The 20925-nt window shown below is 35.8% G+C and overlaps 1 protein-coding gene across 1 annotated transcript in view; it reads right to left on the minus strand.

Annotated features, from left to right (window-relative positions):
• The window catches only part of LOC123561094 (uncharacterized), an 88712-nt gene that overhangs the window by 64903 nt on the left and 2884 nt on the right, over positions 1-20925 (minus strand). Inside the window, exons 4-16 of the mRNA XM_053516999.1 lie at positions 20649-20810; positions 20201-20314; positions 19603-19716; positions 18766-18876; positions 17669-17782; positions 17092-17205; positions 16469-16579; positions 15797-15907; positions 14533-14646; positions 10965-11075; positions 7412-7525; positions 3157-3264; positions 2655-2762 (exon numbers count right to left, since the gene is read on the minus strand). Coding sequence (XP_053372974.1) covers positions 2655-2762; positions 3157-3264; positions 7412-7525; positions 10965-11075; positions 14533-14646; positions 15797-15907; positions 16469-16579; positions 17092-17205; positions 17669-17782; positions 18766-18876; positions 19603-19716; positions 20201-20314; positions 20649-20810 — 1506 coding nt within the window. The remainder of the gene's footprint in view (positions 1-2654; positions 2763-3156; positions 3265-7411; positions 7526-10964; positions 11076-14532; positions 14647-15796; positions 15908-16468; positions 16580-17091; positions 17206-17668; positions 17783-18765; positions 18877-19602; positions 19717-20200; positions 20315-20648; positions 20811-20925) is intronic.

Genomic DNA, 20925 nt, shown 5'->3' on the forward strand with positions numbered 1-20925 from the left:
AACACCAGCAAAGAAATCCTATAAAGAGGAAATCAACCTCAAAAATCAGTCAAAACACACTACCAATCTGGAGATTTTGTGTCTGCAGGATTGAAACCTAGAAAGGAACCAATCAATGTGAATGTTGCAGAAACTACAGCTGTATTTGAATCTGAGTGCAGATTCAACTATATGAAAAAACTAGAATGTGTCTGTAGGACACAGGGTGTGCCCCCCCCCCACCCTCCCCACCCCACATTGGTACATTTGTCACAAAAAGGGGCAATAATTCAAATGTTTGCAGTGTTAATGGGAATCGGCCTAAACATACATTTTATGAAAAGGATTCATTATTCTAGGTCATACATTTTTGAGCTATGAGCATCACAAACAAAAAAAATCCACTATTTTGGCTATTTTAAGGGGCACATAATTAGGTGAAAATGTGCATTTTTGGCTATTTCAGGGGCCATAAATTTAAAAATAGGGGGTGGAGCTGTCCAAAATATAGCAGGGGTGCAAGTTTATATCATGATAAAGACTTATGCAAGTTTTCAACCATTTATATTAAACACTTTTTGAGCTAGGTGCGTCAAAAGGTGAAAATGTGCATTTTTTGACTATTTCAGGGGCCATAACTCTGAAAATAGGGGGTGGAGCCAGACAAAAAAATAAGAGGTGCTCAGGTTCATATCATGACAAAGACCCATACAAGGTTTAATCAATTTATATAAAATATTTTTTGAGCTAGGTACGTCACAAGGTGAAAATATGCAGTTTTGACTATTTCAGGTGCCATAACTCTGAAAATAGGAGGCGGAGCTAGACAAAAGATAGGAGGTGCACAAGTTCATATCATGATGAAGACTCAAACAAGATTTAATCAATTTATATGAAATACTTTTTAAGCTAGGCACGTCACAAGGTGAAAATGGGCATTTGTGCCTATTTCAGGGGCCATAACTCTAAAAATAGGGGACAAACCAAAATGAAAAATAGGAGGTGCGCCAGTTCATATCATGATTAAGACTCGAGCAAGGTTTCATGAATCTATATCAAGTACTTTTTGAGCTAGGCGTGTCACAAGGTACAAATGTGCACTTTTGCCTATTTCAGGGGCCATAACTCGAAAAATAGGGGGCGGAGCCAGACGAAAAATACGAAGTGCGCAAGTTCATATCATGATAAAGACTCATGCAATGTTTTTTGTATCAAATACTTTTTGAGCTAGGCGCGTCACGAACTCCGGACGGACGGACAGACAGACGGACGGAAGGACGGACGCACGGACGCACGCACGCACTGACAAGACCAAATCTATATGCTCCCACCAATCATGGGGGCACAGATATGGAAATGTCTACATATCGCCTGAGAAGCCTGACATGTCTCAGGAGCTAACAGAAAACATCATTTCAAAACTGGGAAACCCTCAACTGGTTATGAAAGGGGTCATTTTAAATTCAAAACAGATGAATTAAATATTATCAAGGCTGATCTGATGAAGAAACACAAGCATGCAGGGTTTAAGTAGCAAATATGTGGAACATGTATTGACAGTATGGGCGTAGAGTCCGTAACCGAAGGGATATATATTTCTGTTAGTCTAAAAATTATTCTGTTCACTTTAAACTGTGAATACGTGACTGTACATTTAAGAATGGTATTTTTGCTAAACACTAAATGTTTGGGTTAGCAAAATGTTATACTAAAAGTTGTTTGTGAAATTGTTTGATGTTTTATGTTTGTTAAGGAAAGGCATCCTAGTTTTTGACTCTGATCTCAAGTAAAGTGCAATTTGATTAACTTGATTACATTCCGTTTTTATCATTTATGTGTAAAACTGAATGAAACAGTTTTGTTTTCAATAAAATGTTACACGTTTTATGCCTGTTGTAGTGTCCGTAACCATAAGGTGACCTGTACTTAAAACAATCCATACAAAGAATTCGTAAAAGCTACTTAGGTGAAACAAATATAAATTTGAATGCCCAAAGTATTGAACTTGTCCTTTGGGATCATTGATTTCAACTCATTTAGATTTGAAAATTGAATACTGCTTAAGCCGGTGCTAGGGGGCGTGGGCAGTGTTGCATTTACTGCTCATAAACAGACTCAATCAAACCGAGACTGCAATTTTCACTGTTTGCCTTGTTTTCGGTGCTTCCGAGGGATCTACTTTTCAGATTTTATTTACTTCACAACAGCGGGTGTTAAGTGCTTTGTAGCGGCCGTAAAAAGTCGCTCCGACTTTATCTCAGTGTTGTTATATTTTCTGGTCCTTCGGGATCATTGATTTCAACTCATTTAGATTTGAAAATTGAATACTGCTTAAGCCGGTGCTAGGGGGCGTGGGCATTGTTGCATTTTCCATTACTGCTCATGAACAGACTCAATCAAACCGAGTCTGCAATTTTCACTGTTTGCCTTGTTTTCGGTGCTTCCGAGGGATCTACTTTTCAGGTTTTTTTTTGATACTCAGAATATCAAGGCACTGAGTTAAAGTTCATGTTTTACCCTGGTAAGACACTTCTGTCACCAAATACCTTGTTTAAGCCGAAAGGAACATGTTCATCTAAATACTTTGCGTTGTAAAATGTTGAAACTACCAATATCAACCAGATACTTGACATACACGTTTGTGCAGTATTTGGAAGAATCATATCGCTACATACCAGTTTCACAATATGTGCCGTCGTATCCAGCGGCACAAGTGCATTCATGCTGATTGCTTTGTATAGCACAGGTACCTGCATTCTGGCAAGGATTGGTTTCACAGGTGACTGAAAATTATTGATATATCATTTTCCGTATATGACCGACGGAATTTACAAATTCTTTTCTGCTTTAGACCTATGTGCAAGCATGCAGGTTCAAACTAAAAAGGTCTGCTCGTACAGGACTTTCAAAGAATAAAATTTACCTTACATAAAAAATAAAAAATAAAATTGTTATAAAATCTAAGTACAGATATTCTGTGTCAAAATTAAGTTTTTAGAACGATTAATCAATCATTTTAATATGTTACTTGGCATCATTTTACAGTATGTACTTTTGTAAATAGTAGCACAATTACACAAAAAAGTTTCATTCGCAGAAAGTCTAAACAAGCAATTTGAATTAGTTACTTGAAATCCATCTTTATGTAGAATACAGACAAGTCATCTTGATACATACCGACTTCACAGTATATGCCTTCGTATCCGGTAGCACAAGTGCATTCATGCTGATTATTTACTATAGCACAAGTACCGGCATTCTGGCAAAGAGTGGACAAACATGTGGCTGAAAAATATTGATATGTCATATATATGTAGTAAAAGTAGTCAAAACTACAAAAACTTTTTTAAACTAGTATCTTCTTTTTATTTTTCACAAAAGTTTTGGCTACATTAGCCTTCTTCTGGGTTCAAGATATCCAAAACAAAGGAAGTGACGTCAACGTCAAACGACGTCAATGACGAGGACGTCAAGATAGGGTTTGGAGGAAAAATCATAAACAGGATCACAGTATGATATAGAGGATATTTGTTCGTTTTAGTGTAAGATCGAAATATATTTCACCGAGTGAACACTATAATGCAATATTTTAACTAGTGGCGCAGTCACGAGTGAAAATGTAAATTATTGTGTTCACGAGTGAAATATATTTCATTCTTACAATGAAACAAACAAATTTTCTATTTATTCTATGTATTTTAGTGTATTTATTTTTTTACTACCTACCAGTTTCAAAATATGTGCCGTCGTATCCAACGGCACAAGAACATTCATGCTGATTGTTTGTATAGCACAGGTACCTGCATTCATTTCTAAATGAAGTTTGCCATGTAATTCTCCTGTTCTTTGAATGTATTTAAATGTTATTTTACCAAATTATATCCAGTTTGTCCGCGCAACGTCAAGTGCATCGCATTATGACGTCATAATGCCGTGACATCAGAATAACTTAATAATAATAATAATAATAATAACTTTATTTAAAGAAGGTAACACATAAAGATATATAACAGTGTTAGAACATATTAAACTCTTAATTTCATGTGCCTTCTGTAATATAATAAAACAGTTCAACACACAAAAATAGATTAAAACCGATTATCTAATTATAATATAAGACAGAATTAGAATGATAAACATTTAAATTAGCATTCACTCTTGACAAACACTCCATTAATTAGTAAAATATGTATACAATCATAAAAAGTAAAATCACTCAGATATGCATTCACCCATTAAAAGAAAATAAATAAATAGCAATTGCAGAAAAAAAAAAAAAAAGTTGGTCATTAGGTAATTATAATCAAACGGTCAAGGAAATATGATCTGATAATTTTTGAAGTATTTATTCCTATATAACCCATATAACAAGTGACCCCAGGGCGTGGCCTCTTTTCACCCCGAATGCATATTTTGAACAATCTTGTTAGAGATCTACTTGGCGATGCTACATACCAAGTATCAAAGGCCTAGGCCTTGAACTTTCAGACAAGAAGATCCCCCCCCCCCCACCATTTGGGACCCCAGGGGGATAATTTGAACACTTTTGATTGAGGACTACAAGGCAGTGCAACATACCAAATATCAAAAGCGTAAGCCTTGCAGTTTCAGGCAAGAAAAGTTTTTCCTATATAAGTCTATGTAAAATTTGAGAGCCCCGGGACAAGGCCACTTTTCACCCCAGGGTTATATTTTGAATAATTTTGGTGAAGGACCACAAGGCAATGCTACATACTAAATAACAAAGGCCTAGGTCTTGTGGTTTTAGACAAGAAGATTTTTAAAGTTTTTTCCTATATAAATCTATGTAAAACTTGTGACCCCCGGTATTGGTTTATTACTTTACCACTATTTGACATGTAAGATGGCTTAATATTTGTAAAATGTGTAAACAAGTTTATCAAAGAGGATACAGTGCGAAAATTGTGAAGCCTCCCTCTAATGTAAATCGCTACGCTTTCCTCTTTGGTGGTGCAGTAAGACCCCTTGATATTTTTCTCCTAGCCTGGGAAGCCGTTCATAATATCTGTGCATTGTCACGAATCAAACCCAATATCTACGCATTAAAAATCCCACTTAATTTGCACTATTTAGTGTTAACTGGCGTTCATCAAGTTTCTGATATTGTCAATTTGCAGTTAGAAAAAAAGTAAGAAATTGTCGCACTGGATTTCCAGGCTACTTTTCTCCTAAATCCTACAAAAAAAAAAAACGGACGGAGGGAGTGGAATTTTTCTTGCAGCTTTCTTAGTCGTGCTCTTTAATGTTAGGCTCTTGTTGGCTCTTGTTGTTTTGACTCCAGACTGGTTGTTGAGTACATTGGTGTAATTATACCTAAGATTGACTATAATTGTATGTCTTCGTGATATAATATGTATTGTGTTTAAGTTTGAGCCAAGTGTGTACTTGAGTGACGACTATGTATATGGCTCAGTGTTTACAAATGCTTTCTTTAAGGTATTAGATCACTAATAGTAATGTTTACAAAATGGCCTTTGCATGGTATATTCTGAAATGTTGCAGTTTTGAAACAACTTTACCGTGCCGTGAAGCTCAAGAAGGGAAAAATTTCAAAGTGATAGCCACTATCCAAAACGTTTGCAGAGAACTCATTTTACCATTGATTTTAATAAAAGAAATATCAAACTATTGGTAAACAATTGTTAAACACAAAATAAAAAAGTCAGTATCATTTTTTTCTATGGTGTTTCAAGTAAACGGATTTAATGAGACAGAATTCATTCATCAACATTGAAAAATTAAGGTCGAATGCTGTGTTTCTGTTTTGAAATTTGCTTACCTTAGGGCAGACATAAAACCTACCTAATTTTTTCCACAATATATAATCTAAAAGTGAAAGTAAAATAGAGACCTTTCACCTCGTGTAACGCAATATTTTTAAAGATGTTTAACTCTACCCCTTCTGTTTAAGTAGTAAATTCACTTTGAACACCAAGAAATCGCTTATAAGATTCATCTTGTTCCATTTTTGTACAAGAAATCAATAATAAGTCTTAAAAAGAAGTAAAAACTTACTAGAAAAAGGAAAATAAGGGCAAAAATTGGTCCCAGTAAGGCTTGAACCTACGCCCCCTAAGAATTACAGTAAAAGTAGGTTTATGGTAGGAATTGAATACTCTTCAAAAAGGAGGTTCTCTATTAGTGATCTAATACCTTATCAGATATTTCCCCATTCAAACATCGCCTTTAGATAGCTGAATCCATCAACTTTTAAAAATGCATCAACATTCTTTCATACCTTTATCTTTTTTCGACAATCCGGCGTCGTATCGAATTGTATATCTGAACAGATGACATAACAAGTCATATTTATTTCATATGTACATAAATGCTTACCGTTACTCAAAAGAAATACTGTTAAAATATGCAAAGTCAGTAAACTGGCACCCTCCGCCGAGCGGGTTAAAGGTTTCACCATTAGCTTATATCAATTTCTTTTAGATTGATTGTGAAACAAGTTCTACAACTTATATTAATCACTCTCGACACCTCATTCCTGACGGAATCCATCACCACGAGGGTATGAGAGAAGAGGCACTATTAATGCTGAGCGTCAAGCAACGGAGCTACTGGTACTATTGTTTACGTCTCTTTGGTATGACGCGGCCGGGGATTGAACCCACGACCTCCCGCTCTCGAAGCGGACGCTCTGCACGCTGGTCTCCCTTACAAACAATACCCTCGACTTGATTTCATTAATAACTTTAACTGTCATTATTTGATTGTCGCTACATTTTTCTCTCAATCGTTTTGTATTCTAAATCTCTGGTGAAATAATGCTCAAGGGTCGCTCTTTCAATTTCGCGTTTTTCTCCAGTTAAAGGAAAGCCAAAATAAGAAAAAATATACGTATTTATCCGCTCTTCTCTCCCTTCTGATTTAAAACTATGTAATAAAGAACTGCATTTTTTATATATGCGAAAATAGAACACACATGCAGCGTTTTTAAATGAAACGTGGTGAAAGGATACTGCCTCTAAATAAATGATTAGGGGAACATCAAAGAAAACAAACCCAAACAAAAATAAAATCGCAGCGCACCGCAAAATAAAAATGAAAATGTTCTATCACCATCATACATTGCTACCTATTGTACAGTTCATCAGACAAAGTATTAAGTTCGTCAGTAAGTTATCGTATTTAACATTCGGAACTTAAACCCACCACATTGGTTACATCTGACTTTATACTGTAAAGTTTATATCATTCTTATTGTTTTAACATTTTTCAAAATAACATATTTTGAACTCACAGAGAAACCAAAAATGCTCAGAGGTCGATTAAATGTAGTGCTGCAATTATTTTTTTTCATAAATTTTGTTCAGTCAGGTTAGGTAAATTGCGGTGCTGTCCCAATAAACGTTAATAATAAATGTTAAAACTAAACTTTATTCCATTTGAAAATAAATACCTTGTTCGCAGTATTCTCCAGTATAACCTGGCTGACATGTACAGTTAAAATCACTGACAAGGTCAAAACAAGTTCCATTATTTGTACATACAACTGATGCACATTCGTCAATATCTGCAATGATGATATAACATTAGCAGACAACAGCAGGCAGTATCTGCGAACGATGATATAACATTAGCAGACAACAACTGGCAGTACCTGCGAACGAAGATATAACATTAGCAGACAACAGCGGCAGTATCTGCAACGATGATATAACATTTAATAGCTGACAACAGAAGGCAGTATCTGCAACGGTGATATAACATTAGCAGACAACAGCAGGCAGTATTTGCAACGGTGATATAACATTTAGTAGCTGACAACAGCAGGCAGTATCTGCAACAATGATATAACATTAGCAGACAACAGCAGGCAGTATCTGCAACGATGATATAACATTAGCAGACAACAGCAGGCACTATCTTTTCTGTAACGATGATATAACATTATCAGACAACAGTAGGTAGTATCTGCGAACGTACTATATACACTGAAACCTATAACATTGTTGACATATAAGAACAAATTAAACAAAGTTCCAGTGAAAAGCGCAATCACTGTTTGCGATCACATATAAGATATGTGAACCATGTACTGCTGTAAATAACTTTAATCGAAATGATATTATAATTAGAGCCATGAACAAGAATGTATATCTCTGACCATAATGAATAACAGTGAAAACAAGTGAATGAAGTATTGCCATGCAATACAAAGTCCCCTACCCGAAGGCACCTAATTTTCTCTACTGCAGTATAACATAATGAACTGTCCAAGATGTATAAACAATATTGTACTATATATACAAAATGTTATAACAAAACACTTGGATTAAAATTTTCATATATAACAACCTATGTATAAAGTTGTTTTCGTATGGATTGTTTTGCCAGATTATAAAACAGTTATCATGTAAATTATTTAAAGTAACAACAAAGGGAAATTAATCCTAAATAGAAACTCTTTACCAGGTAGAGATTGGTCAAAATAACTCAATAGTGAGATGTATCATGTATGTTGTACCACAGAAAAATGGTTTTGATTTTTCCCTACAGCCAGTGATAAAAAGTTACAAATATAATCTAGCTATAGTAAAAACAAAGGGACGTAATTCTAAAAAAACTAGGGTGCCTCATGGTGGTGAACATTTATGCCAAGTTACATCAAAATCCTTTCCTGCATGAAGACGAAATGCTCCCGACAAAGTCATTCTTAAATTTGACATTTGACATTTAAGTGAGACCTTGACCTTAGATCTAGGGACCTTGTTCTTGCATATGACAATCTGTGTCATAGTGGTGAAAAATTGTGTTGAGTTACATCAAAATCCCTCCATGCATGAAGAATAAATGCCGCGGACAAAGTCATTCTTGTATCTGACTTTGGCCTCTTGGTGTAACCTTGACCTTAGACCTAGCGCCCTGGTTTTGCGCATGACATGTTGTCTCAAATTTGTTCAAACTGATATTTAAATCCTATTTTGCATGACAAAGTCCTATTGACCTTTGATCTCCAAATGTGACCTTGACCTTTAAGCTAGGGTTCTGGGTCTTGCGCTTCACACATCGTCTCAATATAGGGAACATTTATGTCAAGAAATATTGTACTCCCTTGATGGATGACAGAGTTCTTGACCGGAAAAAAACATATAGACTTTTGACCTCCAATTGTGAACTTGACCTTTAAGCTAGAGGTCCGGGTTTTGCGCGTTTTAGACGTTGTCACATCATGGGGAACAACTGAGCCAAGTACTATTGAAATTCTTTCATGGATGGCAGATACATGGACCGGACAGAAAAAAGACCCTGTTGATCCTTGATCCCCAATTGTGACCTTGTCAGTTGAGCCAAGTGACAACAGAAGGCAGTATCTGCAACGGTGATATAACATTAACTCCTTTTTATGCTATCATTGCTATAATTATTGTTGTATTGCTGTCAATAAAAGGATTTTTAGAGGGGTGGGGACATTTGTGGCTGATTTGGGTTCATTATGTCGATAGCTGGATCCCAGCATCACACATTATGTCATATACAATAGTTAAATGGAACCAGGTATTTGATAGAGCTAGTAATCGTTGTAAAATACTATGTATAAATTTGGACCAATCAGAAACAAGTTCTATAAATAGCACGTTTGCTAAGGTATAAATACGTAGATGGATGACAGAGAGATCATTCTGTATCCAGCGATAGAAGAAGACACATCGAGGAGTCAACTAATAATTTATCCCAGTACCTTGACAAGGAAGTTATTAAGTTACTGCAACTACTGTCAAGGCGGATAAATTATTAAAAAGAAGACGTTCGAAGTTCATAGACTAAAGAAGAGTTGCAGAATTTCAACAAGATTTCCAGCTATAGAGCCAGCGCATAGGAGATTTACCTTAACGGCAGTTGAATACTATAGACGATAGCAAATATATGCTGAGCATCGAAAAGCTGAGACAGAGACCAAGAGTTCGGTAATCTACTGAGATAGTAGGAGAGTTCCAGCTTATAGACGGTTCAGCGTTATTGGCGAAGTACAGCCCAGGCATCAGGGATATACCTATATGGTAGTTGAATGCTGCAAATGATAGCATATAGGAGAAGAACATTTCAGGAGTCGGGACAATCGTATATAGTACCAAATTCAATTAAGAGGACAAAGGCCGGCCATCTATGCGATAGGATTCGTATGTTGTTGATTCAAAGACATTGTCTGACAGGAACCTCAACAAAAAGACCAGTCAAGTATAGAGTCTCCAGCCTATAGGCGTTTGAGCTAATTATCATTTACTGAAGATTGTTAGTTTGAAACATATTAGTGATTTGCCCGATCCCTGAAATTATCTAGCTCATAATTGAAATCATTTACGAATCATTGGTACACGAACCATTTAGGCAAGGTAGCAAGAGGAAAATTATGTATGGGATATTTGGTCTCACCAGCTATACGCTTTAACAAAGGACATTCAATATCGTATGTCAGCTAGTCTAAGACAAAGTCACCTAAGCAACTGGACCCATTTCATTGTTCAAGATGCTAAAGGCGGAAGCACTTCCCTGGGTCATATAACTTGTATCCTGACATAATATTTATAATTTTGAGAAAGGTCATGAGACAGAATGGTCAAAGAAACTAAATAGTGTGAAATTTACATTATTTATTGCCACATATGCACTGTATCATGTAAGTTGTACGTGTTCTGTTGTTTTTCCCGTATCACGATGTCATGAACACTGTTTGCAGAGACAAAGTACTATCTGTCATTAAGTCACTTTAACGTAACAAGTTCGCAAAGGCAATGACTCAATAATTCTATTATAAGGTTCGTAAAATGTATTTTTACCGAAACTGCCTGTATAATTTTGTGTACATTATCTGGGAAATTTTCCTTTACCTGTTAATTTGGTTAAGCTTGCTCATAGGCTAGAACTCAATTTGCTAATATTTGGCTTTATATATTTTCACCCTGCTTGTAAATATAATCGAAATAATGACTACTTAAATGTTATATGCATACCAATTTCGCAGTTTACGCCCTCATATCCAGGCACACATGTACAGTTATATCCGTTGACGAGATCTAGACATGTACCATTTTGACACGGCGAAGATTCACACCCGTCAGCATCTGAAACAACCGTCATATGTCAGGAAAAATTCACTATAATATCTTACGTCGTTTTATCATGAATCATATACTATTGTGTATTGTAGTAATAATTAAAAATCAAAATTAACAATAAGAATTGCAATATTTCTATTCTAATGCCCTACTGTGCTGCACTTTTCCTGCTTTATGTTTGTTTGCTTTGTATGTGTGCACGTGTTTGTCTCGTGCACGTTCGTGTTTGCGCTACTGTGTTTTTCGATGTAGGGAGATTGCGTTTCTGGAGCGTGGCATTCCCTGTTGAATATTCATCCTTGCTTTTTTCCACTGGTTGTAGCGACAAAGTATATAGTCTGTCAATAGTTCACCTTAACGTAACAAGAAGTTCTGAAAGGCTCTTTTACCAGGCTCGTAAGATTTATTGTTACTGCAAATACATGTTTATTGGTATGTTGGTTGTCTTGGAAATCTTCCCTTACCTGTTTATTTGTTTAGGCTTGCACAAAGGCTAGAGGAAAATTTGCTAGCATTTGACTTTACATATATAACAGTGCATGTAAATATAATCGAAATAATGACTACTTAAATGTTATATGCATACCAATTTCGCAGTTTACACCCTTATATCCACGCACACATGAACAGTTATACCGGTTGACGATATCTAGACATGTACCATTTTGACAAGGCGAAGATTTACACTCGTTATCATTTGAAACAACCGTTATACGCCAGGAGAAATTCATTATAATAACTTACATCGTTTTATCATATACTCTATACTCTTGTGTCAATAATAATTAAGCATAACTAGAAAATGCTTTTGTAAAAAAGCGCATGTCTCTCCCAATGCAAAGTCCTATAGGCAAGAAGTCAACAGGGGTCAGGAGCGAAAGTCAAAGAGACACTGATGGTTGGCTGCAATAGGGATCATCTACTTGGCATGTCCAATCATCCCGCTAAATTTCAACACTCTTGGCCTAGTGGTTCTCAAGTCACTGTTCAGGCTTCTGTGACCTTGACCTTTGATCAAGTGACCTCAAAATAAATAGCGGTCATCTACTCTGCATGTCCAATCATCCTATTAAGTTTCAACATTGTAGGTCAAGTGGTTCTCAAGTTATTTCCAAAAAATGATTTTACATGAACAGGCCACTGTGACCTTGACCTTTAATAGACTGACCCCAAAATCAATAGGGGTCATCTACTTTGCATGAACAATAATCCTATGAAGTTTCAACATTCTGGGTCGAGAGGTTCTCAAGTTATTGATTTGAAATTGTTTTCCATGTTCAGGCCCCTGTGGCCTTGACCTTTAACAGAGTGACCCCAAAATCAATAGGGGTCATCTACTCTTCATGACCAATCATCCTATGTAGTTTCAACATTATGAGTCAAGTGGTTCTCAAGTTACTGACCGGAAATGGTTTTCAATGTTCAGCCCCTGTGACCTTGACCTTTAATGGAGTGACCACAAAATCGATAGGGGTCATCTGCTTTGCATGTTCAATTATCCTATGAAGTTTCAACATTCTGGGTCAAGTGGTTCTCTAGTTATTGATCGGAAATGGTTTTCCATTTTCAGGCCCCTGTGACCTTGACCTTTGACAGAGTGACCCCAAAATCAATAGGGGTCATCTACTCTTCATGACCAATCATCCTATGAAGTTTCAAAATTCTGGGTTAAGTGGTTCTCAAGTTATTGATCGGAAATGGTTTTCAATGTTCGGGCCCCTGTGACCTTGACCTTTAATGGAATGACCCTAAAATCAATAGGGGTCATCTACTTTGTATGTACAATCATCCTATGAAGTTTCAACATTCTGGGTTAAGTGGTTCTCTAGTTATTGATCAGAAATGGTTTTCCATGTTCAGGCCCCTGTGACCTTGACCTTTGACATAGTTACCCCAAAATCAAAAGGGGTCATCTACTCTTTATGACCAATCATCCTATGAAGTTTCAACGTTCTGGGTCAAGCGGTTCTCTAGTTATTGATCGGAAATTGTTTTCAATGTTCGGGCCCCTGTGACCTTGACATTTGACGGAGTGACCCCAAAAACAATTGGGGTCGTCTACTCCAGCAGCAACATTCTGGGTCAAGTGGTTCTCAAGTTACTGACCGGAAATGGTTTTCAATGTTCAGGCCCGTGACCTTGACCTTTAATGGAGTGATCCCAAAATCTATAGGGGTCATCTACTTTGCATGTACAATCATCCTATGAAGTTTCAACATTCTGGGTCAAGTGGTTCTCTAGTTATTGATCGGAAATGGTTTTCCATGTTCAGGCCCCTGTGACCTTGACCTTTGACAAAGTGACCCCAAAATCAATAGGGATCATCTACTCTTCATGACCAATCATCCTATGAAGTTTCAACATTCTGGGTCAAGTGGTTCTCAAGTTATTGATCGGAAATGGTTTTCAATTTTCGGGCCCCTGTGACCTTGACCTTTAATGGAGTGACCCCAAAATCGAACGGGGTCATTTGCTTTGCATGTATAATCATCCTATGAAGTTTCAGCATTCTGGATCAAGTGATTCTCTAGTTATTGATCGGAAATGGTTTTCCATGTTCAGGCCCCTGTGACCTTGACCTTTGACAGAGTGACCCCAAAATCAATAGGGGTCATCTACTCTTTATGACCAATCATCCTATGAAGTTTCAACATTCTAGGTCAAGTGGTTCTCTAGTTATTGATCGGAAATGGTTTTCAATGTTCGGGCCCCTGTGACCTTAACCTTTGACGGAGTGACCCCAAAAACAATAGGGGTCGTCTATTCCAGCAGCCCTACAACCCTGTGAAGTTTGAAGGTTCTAGGTCAAATGGTTCTCCAGTTATTGCTCGGAAATGAAGTGTGACGTACGGACGGACGGACGTTCTAACGAAACGGTCTTTATGTGACACCCCCATTGTTCTCTCTATTGTTCTAACAGTCACATAAAAAGAAAAAGGTCACATAAACAGAACGGAATGAATGACATCAAAGAGAAAGTACCGTTATGCAGTCACTTAACCATCATTTCGCGGGCACGGAAGGACGGACGGACGGACAGGGCAAAAACAATATGTCTCCTGGGGGAGACATAATAATTACAATACTTCGCTTTCGCATCTAATTTCCTACTGTGTTGTATTTTTCCTGCTTGAATGTTTGTTTGCTTTGTATGTGTGCATGAGTTTGTTTCTTGCACGTCCATGTTAGCGCTACTGTGTTTTGTGATGTAGGGAAACTGCGTTTTTTGAGCGTGGCTTTCCCTGTTGAATATTCATCCTTGGTTTTTTTACTCCCCCCAAACAACCCCGACCCCCTTTATTTTTTATATGGAAAGAAAAAACAAAAAGAATATTACATACAGCTTTACCTCTCTTATATAAATTTATATAAAACAATAGTAAGAAACGAACACTGTCATCTCATATATATCTAATATCCTTAATTACTTCAGTCATTCTATTGAATACGAGGCGTTTCTCACCAGTTTCGCACTGAACACCACTGAAGCCATCAGCGCACGTGCAGTTATATTCATCTATACCATGTTCACAGGTGGCGCCATTAAAACATGGGTCTGACTCACATTCATCTATGTCTGGTTAATGAAACACAAAAGAGAGATTTAACACACTGTAAAAGTATGTATTCGGTATGTTAAGTGTCTTAATTATCGCTAATTCAACTCAGCTTAGACATACATGTTTACACGTTTTGTATATTCATTTTTGTAAATGAATAATTTAAAACAATTTTATCAAAACAAATGTATCAGAAATATACATGTGTATTTCGTTTTTTTTATAATAATAGCTGGTACGCATTTTTATTTTGTTTTTAACCTTTAGCCTGCTGTTGGCAGTGATTTTGCCTTTGCGACCAGTGCAGACAAAGATCAGCTTGCATATCCGTTCATATCATCTACACAGATTCCATTATTTTGACATTGGTTAGATTCACATTCGTCAATGTCTGTCATAAGAATAAAAATATTGACTACTATGATTATTTTTTATTGTTGTTTTGTAAAACATACTAGTACAAAATTGATACGGAAAGGTAATATAATGTCAATAAACCTTCCAAGAATTTCCTTTTAGAGAACTGTTTTGTCGAAGCAGATATCGAATGTTCAAAGACTATCAATTTCATTTTATTTTTAAATTAACTTTTCAGCCTCAAATTAAAAAAAAAGAATCAGTAATATTCTATCAACACATGTCGGCGTTCTTAGAATAAAACAACTTAACGTTATCGTCCAATCTCCCCCAAAAACAAGTCAGTTCAAGCTTTGCTATTCATCGAACGCCAAGATATAGCATATTACTTGAATGTTTATAATTTTGAGAAAGGTCATGAGACAGAAGGGTCAATGAAACAAAATAGTATGAAATTTACATTACATCAAGAACGTTGTACATATTAAGTTGCTTTCCCCGTATCACGATGTCTAGACCACTCTTTGTACAGACAAAGTGTATACTATCTGTCGATATTTGATTTTAACGTAACAACAAGTTCGCAAAGGTAATGACTTAATAATTCTTTTATAAGGTTCGTAAAATTCATTTTTACCAAAGCTGCATGTATATTTGTATGTTCATGGTCTAGGAAATCTTCCAAGACCTGTTTATTTGTTTAAGCTTGCTCATAGGCTAGAACAAAATGTGCTAACATGCAGCTTTACATATTTCACTCTTCTTGGAAATATAATCGAAATAATGACTACTTAAATGTTATATGCATACCAATTTCGCAGTTTACGCCCTCATATCCTGGCACACATGTACAGTTATATCCGTTCACAAGATCTAGACATGTACCATTTTGACACGGCGAGGATTCACACTCATCATCATCTGAAACAACCATTATATGTCGGGAGAATGTTCACTATAATAACTTACATCGTTTTATCATGAATCATAAATCATTGTGTAAAAAATTAAAAATCAAAATTAAGCATAATAATTGCAATATTTCTATTCTAATGCCCTACTGTGCTGTACTTTTCCTGCTTGTATGTTTGTTTGCTTTGTATGTGTGCACGTGTTTTTCTTGTGCTACTGTGTTTTGTGATGTAAGGAAACTGCGTGTCTGCAGCGTGGCTTTCCCTGCTAAATATTCATCATTGCTTTTTTCCACTGGTTGTAGAGATAAAGTATATAGTATCTTTCAATAATACACTTTTACTTATCAAGAAGTTCTGTAAAGCTCTATTACCAGGTTCGTTAAATGGATTTTTACTGAAAACGCATGTTTATTTGTGTGTTGATTAGCTAGGAAATCTTCTCTTACCGTTTAATTTGTTTGGGCTTGCACATAAACTAGAGCAGAATTTGCTAGCATTTGGCTTTACATATTTAACCGTGCATGTAAATATAATCAAAATAATGACTACTTAAATGTTATATGCATACCAATTTCGCAGTTTACACCCTCATATCCAGGCACACATGTACAGTTATATCCGTTGACGAGATCTAGACATGTACCATTTTGACACGGCGAGGATTCACACTCGTTAACGTCTGAAAGAATGATTGTGTCACGATAAAATGCATTTTATGTCTCATAAACTCTAAACTCTTGTGTAAATAATTAAAAAGCAAAATTAAGCATAATAATTACACTATTTCGCTGCGAATTCCCTACTGTGCTGTACTTTACCTGCTTGTATGTTTGTTTGCTTTGTTTGTGTCCATGTGTTAGTCTCTTGCACATCCGTGTTAGCGCTACTGCGTTTTGTGATGTAGGTAGACTACATTTTTGGAGCTTGGTATTCCCTATTGAATATTCATCCTTGATTTTTCCTACCGCCCCCCACCCCATCCCCCCCAAACAAAAGCCTGACCCCTTTTATTCTTTCATATGAAAAGAAAAATCAAAGTCAAAAAGAATGTTACATACTTACATACCGCTTTACCGCTCTGAACTTAATTTATATAACACAACAGAAAGAAACGAACACTGTCATCTCATTTATATCTATTATTCTTAATTACTTCAGTCATTTTAATATTGAATACGAGGTGTCGCTCACCAATTTCACAGTTAACACCACTGAAGCCATCAGTGCACGTGCAGTTATATTCATCTATACCATGTTCACAGGTGGCTCCATTAAAACATGGGTCTGACTCACATTCATCTATGTCTGGTTAATGAAACACAAAAAAAAGAGATTTAACACATTGTAAAAGTATGTATTAAGTGTCTAATTTATCACTAATTCAACTGAATTTAGACATACATATTGACGTATTTTGTTTATAAATGAATAATTAAAAAAAATCATAAAAACAAATGTATCAGAAATATACGTGTGTATTTTTTAATAACATTAGCTTGTACCATTTTTATTTTGCTTTTAACCTTTAGCCTGCTGTTGGCAAGTGATTTTACCTTCGCCTTTGCTACCAGTGCAGACCAAGATTAGCTTGCACATCCGTGCAGACCGATCATGGTCTGCACTGTTCGCTATTCAGTTATTAAATATTTAGTGAACACCCATTGGAATAATAATTGGTAGTGCCCAAATTGAATGACGGATTTGTACATTTTAGAAATTTAGCTGGCTAAAGGTTGAACTATGAATACAATATATTGGGCAGCTTTACCATTTTCGCAGTTATCGCCGTCATATCCGCCGGTACATGTGCATCTATATCCGTTCATACCATCTACACAGGTTCCATTATTTTGACATTGGTTAGATTCACATTCGTCAATGTCTGTCATAAAAATAAAAATATTCACAACTATGATTAAGTCTTATTAACTTTTTGTAAAACTAACACAATTCATGCGGAAAAGTAATGTAATGTCAATAAACCTTCTAACAATTTCCTTTTAGAGAACTGTTTTGTCGAAACGGATATCGAATGTTCAAAGACTGTCAATTTCATTCTATTATTGAATCAACGTTTCAGCCTCAAATTGAAAAAAAAAGAATCAGTAATATTCTATCAACACATGTAGGCGTTCTCTGAATAAAACAACTTAACGTTATCGTCCAGTCTCTCCAAAAACCAAGTCATTGCCAGTTTTGCTGTTCAACGAATGCCAAGATGTAGTTTATTACTTGAATGTTTATAATTTTGAGAAAGATCATGCGACAGAAGCGTCAATTAAACAAAATACTGTACATTATTTCTTGCTACATATGCTCTTTTATCAAGTACGTTGTACATGTTCTGTTGACTTTTCGGTATCACGATGTCATGAACACTGATTGTAGAGATAAAGTGTATACTACTGTAAAATCATTACATTTCGTGGGCAAGAAATTTCGTAGTTTTGGTCAAAACGGCAATTTCGTGGGGATATGAATTCGTGAAATGAACATAAAATGAATGGGAATTTTACTTGTTCGTTGGGATTAAATTTCGTGGATTAACTCAACTACGAAATCCACGAAAATAAGTCCCCCACGAATATTAATGATTTCACAGTATCTGTCGATAAGTCACTTTAACGTAACATGAAGTTCGCAAAGGCAATGACTTAATAATTCTTTCATCAGGTTCGTAAAATTGATTTTTACTGAAACTGCATGTATATTGTGTGTTGATTGTCTGGGAAATCTTCTCTTACCGTTTAATTTGTTAAGCTTGCACATAGACTGGAGCTAAATTTGCTTACATTTGGCTTGAAATATTTCAGCCTGCATGTAAATATAATCGAAATAATAACTACTTAAATGGTTTATGCTTACCAATTTTACAGTTTACACCCTCATATCCAGGCACACATGTACAGTTATATCCATTGACGTGATCTAGACATGTACCATTTTGACACGGCGAGGATTCACACTCGTTAACGTCTGAAAGAATGATTGTACGTCACGATAAAATGCATTTTATGCCTCATAAACTCTAAACCCTTGTGTAAATAATTAAAAATCAAAATTAAGCATAATAATTGCAATATTTCGCATCTAATGCCCTACTGTGTTGTTTTTCGTCTGCTTGAATGTGTGTTTGCTTTGTTTGTGTGCATGTGATTGTCTCGTGCACGTACGTGTTACCGCTACTGTGTTTTGCAATATAGGGAGACTGCATTTTTGGAGCGTGGTTTTCCCTGTTGAATAATAATCCTTGTTTTTTTTTCTACTCACCCAAATAACCCCGACCCTTTTCATTTTTTATACGAAATGAACAACAACAAAACAACAACAACAAAAAACAAACAAACAAAATATTACATTCAGCCAACTTTACCCCTCTTAAATTATTTTATGCAACACAATAGAATAAGAAAAGACTGCCATGTCATATATATAATATTAAAAGTCACTCCTGGACAAGTATATAATAAATAACAAAGAAAAACATCCAATGGGTTTCCTCTATCTGTATTTCTGTCTACCTACCGGTTTCATATCAAAATCATTAGGGCAGACATATAAAAAATGTGTCTGCCCTGATGATTTTGATATGAAACCGGTAGGTAGACAGAAATACATATAGAGGAAACCCATTGGATGTTTTTCTTTTATATATAATTCTTAATTACTTCAGTCATTCTTTTAAATATGAAGCGCTCTCACCAATTTCACAGTTTACACCACTGAAGCCATCAGCGCACGTGCAGTTATATTCATCTATATCATGTTCACAGGTGGCGCCATTAAAACATGGGTCTGACTGACATTCATCTATGTCTGTTAAAAGAAACACAGAAGATATATTTTATACATTGAAGTATTCGATATATAAAGTGTCTTAATTATCGCAAATTCAACTGAATTTAGACATGCATGTTAACATATTTTGTATAAATATAAATGAATAATTTGCAACAGTTATAAAAACAAATGTACCAGAATTATACATGTGCATATCGTTTCTTTTATAACATTAGCTGGTACTCATTTTTGTTTTGTTTTTAACCTTTAGCCTGCTGGGGGCAAGCGATTTTGCCTTGGCGGCCAGTGTAGACCAAGACCAGCCTGCACATCGCTATTCAGTCAGTAAATTTTTATCAAACACACCTTCGGATAGTAAATGGTTTTGCCCTATGTGGATGATGGACCATTTCATTATAGAAATTCAGCAGGGTAAGGGCTAATAACATTGAAATAGCTATTTGCAGCTTTATAACTAGATTTCTTTAAACTTCCATATATATAAGAGGTACATGTATACCATTTTCACACGTGGTACCGTCGTAGCCAGGAGCACAGTCGCATGTAAACTTATCTATACCATCTACACACGTGGCGTCATTTTGACATGGGTTGGAGAGACATTCGTCAACATCTTAAAAACAAGCAAATATATTTCCAGTTAATAGTGCGAATATTTTATCCTTGTACCATGATGTATCCGTAAACATTGGTTATATATTGATGTTGTTATGTGTTTTGATAATTTCTGTTACCTCAGCATATGCTTTTAACTTTGAAGCACATAATATAGAAGTTTCTACATATTCATTCATGCCAAACTCATGTTTCAATGTTTTCAAAATACAGGCACTGAACGCATGTAGAAAGTTTTCTACGTTTTGATTATAAATATATTTGCTATCTGAATGGATGAGATTTAAATCGTCAAAGAAAAGATTTTTGTTAATTATATGCTTGCTATATACCTGGTATGAGTTCTACAAATAGTGTAAAACTGGCCACGTTAACTGTATCATTAGCTTGGATAATCAGACTGTAGTTGGCTGTTGTAGGCACATTAAGTACATTGATGACAGTTATGTTACCGCTTGTAGTGTCTATGCTGAAATCGTTGTTGGTATTTCCACCTGCAATATGGGAACAACGTAATCTGTAGCATGACTCATATATGGAGGTTTACTCATATAAGTTCTCACATAAAACATGTATTACAGAATAGCCCGTTGATCAGGCACAACGTAC

Source organism: Mercenaria mercenaria, chromosome 10 (genome assembly GCF_021730395.1).
Source record: "Mercenaria mercenaria strain notata chromosome 10, MADL_Memer_1, whole genome shotgun sequence".
In the NCBI taxonomy this organism is placed as follows: domain Eukaryota; kingdom Metazoa; phylum Mollusca; class Bivalvia; order Venerida; family Veneridae; genus Mercenaria; species Mercenaria mercenaria.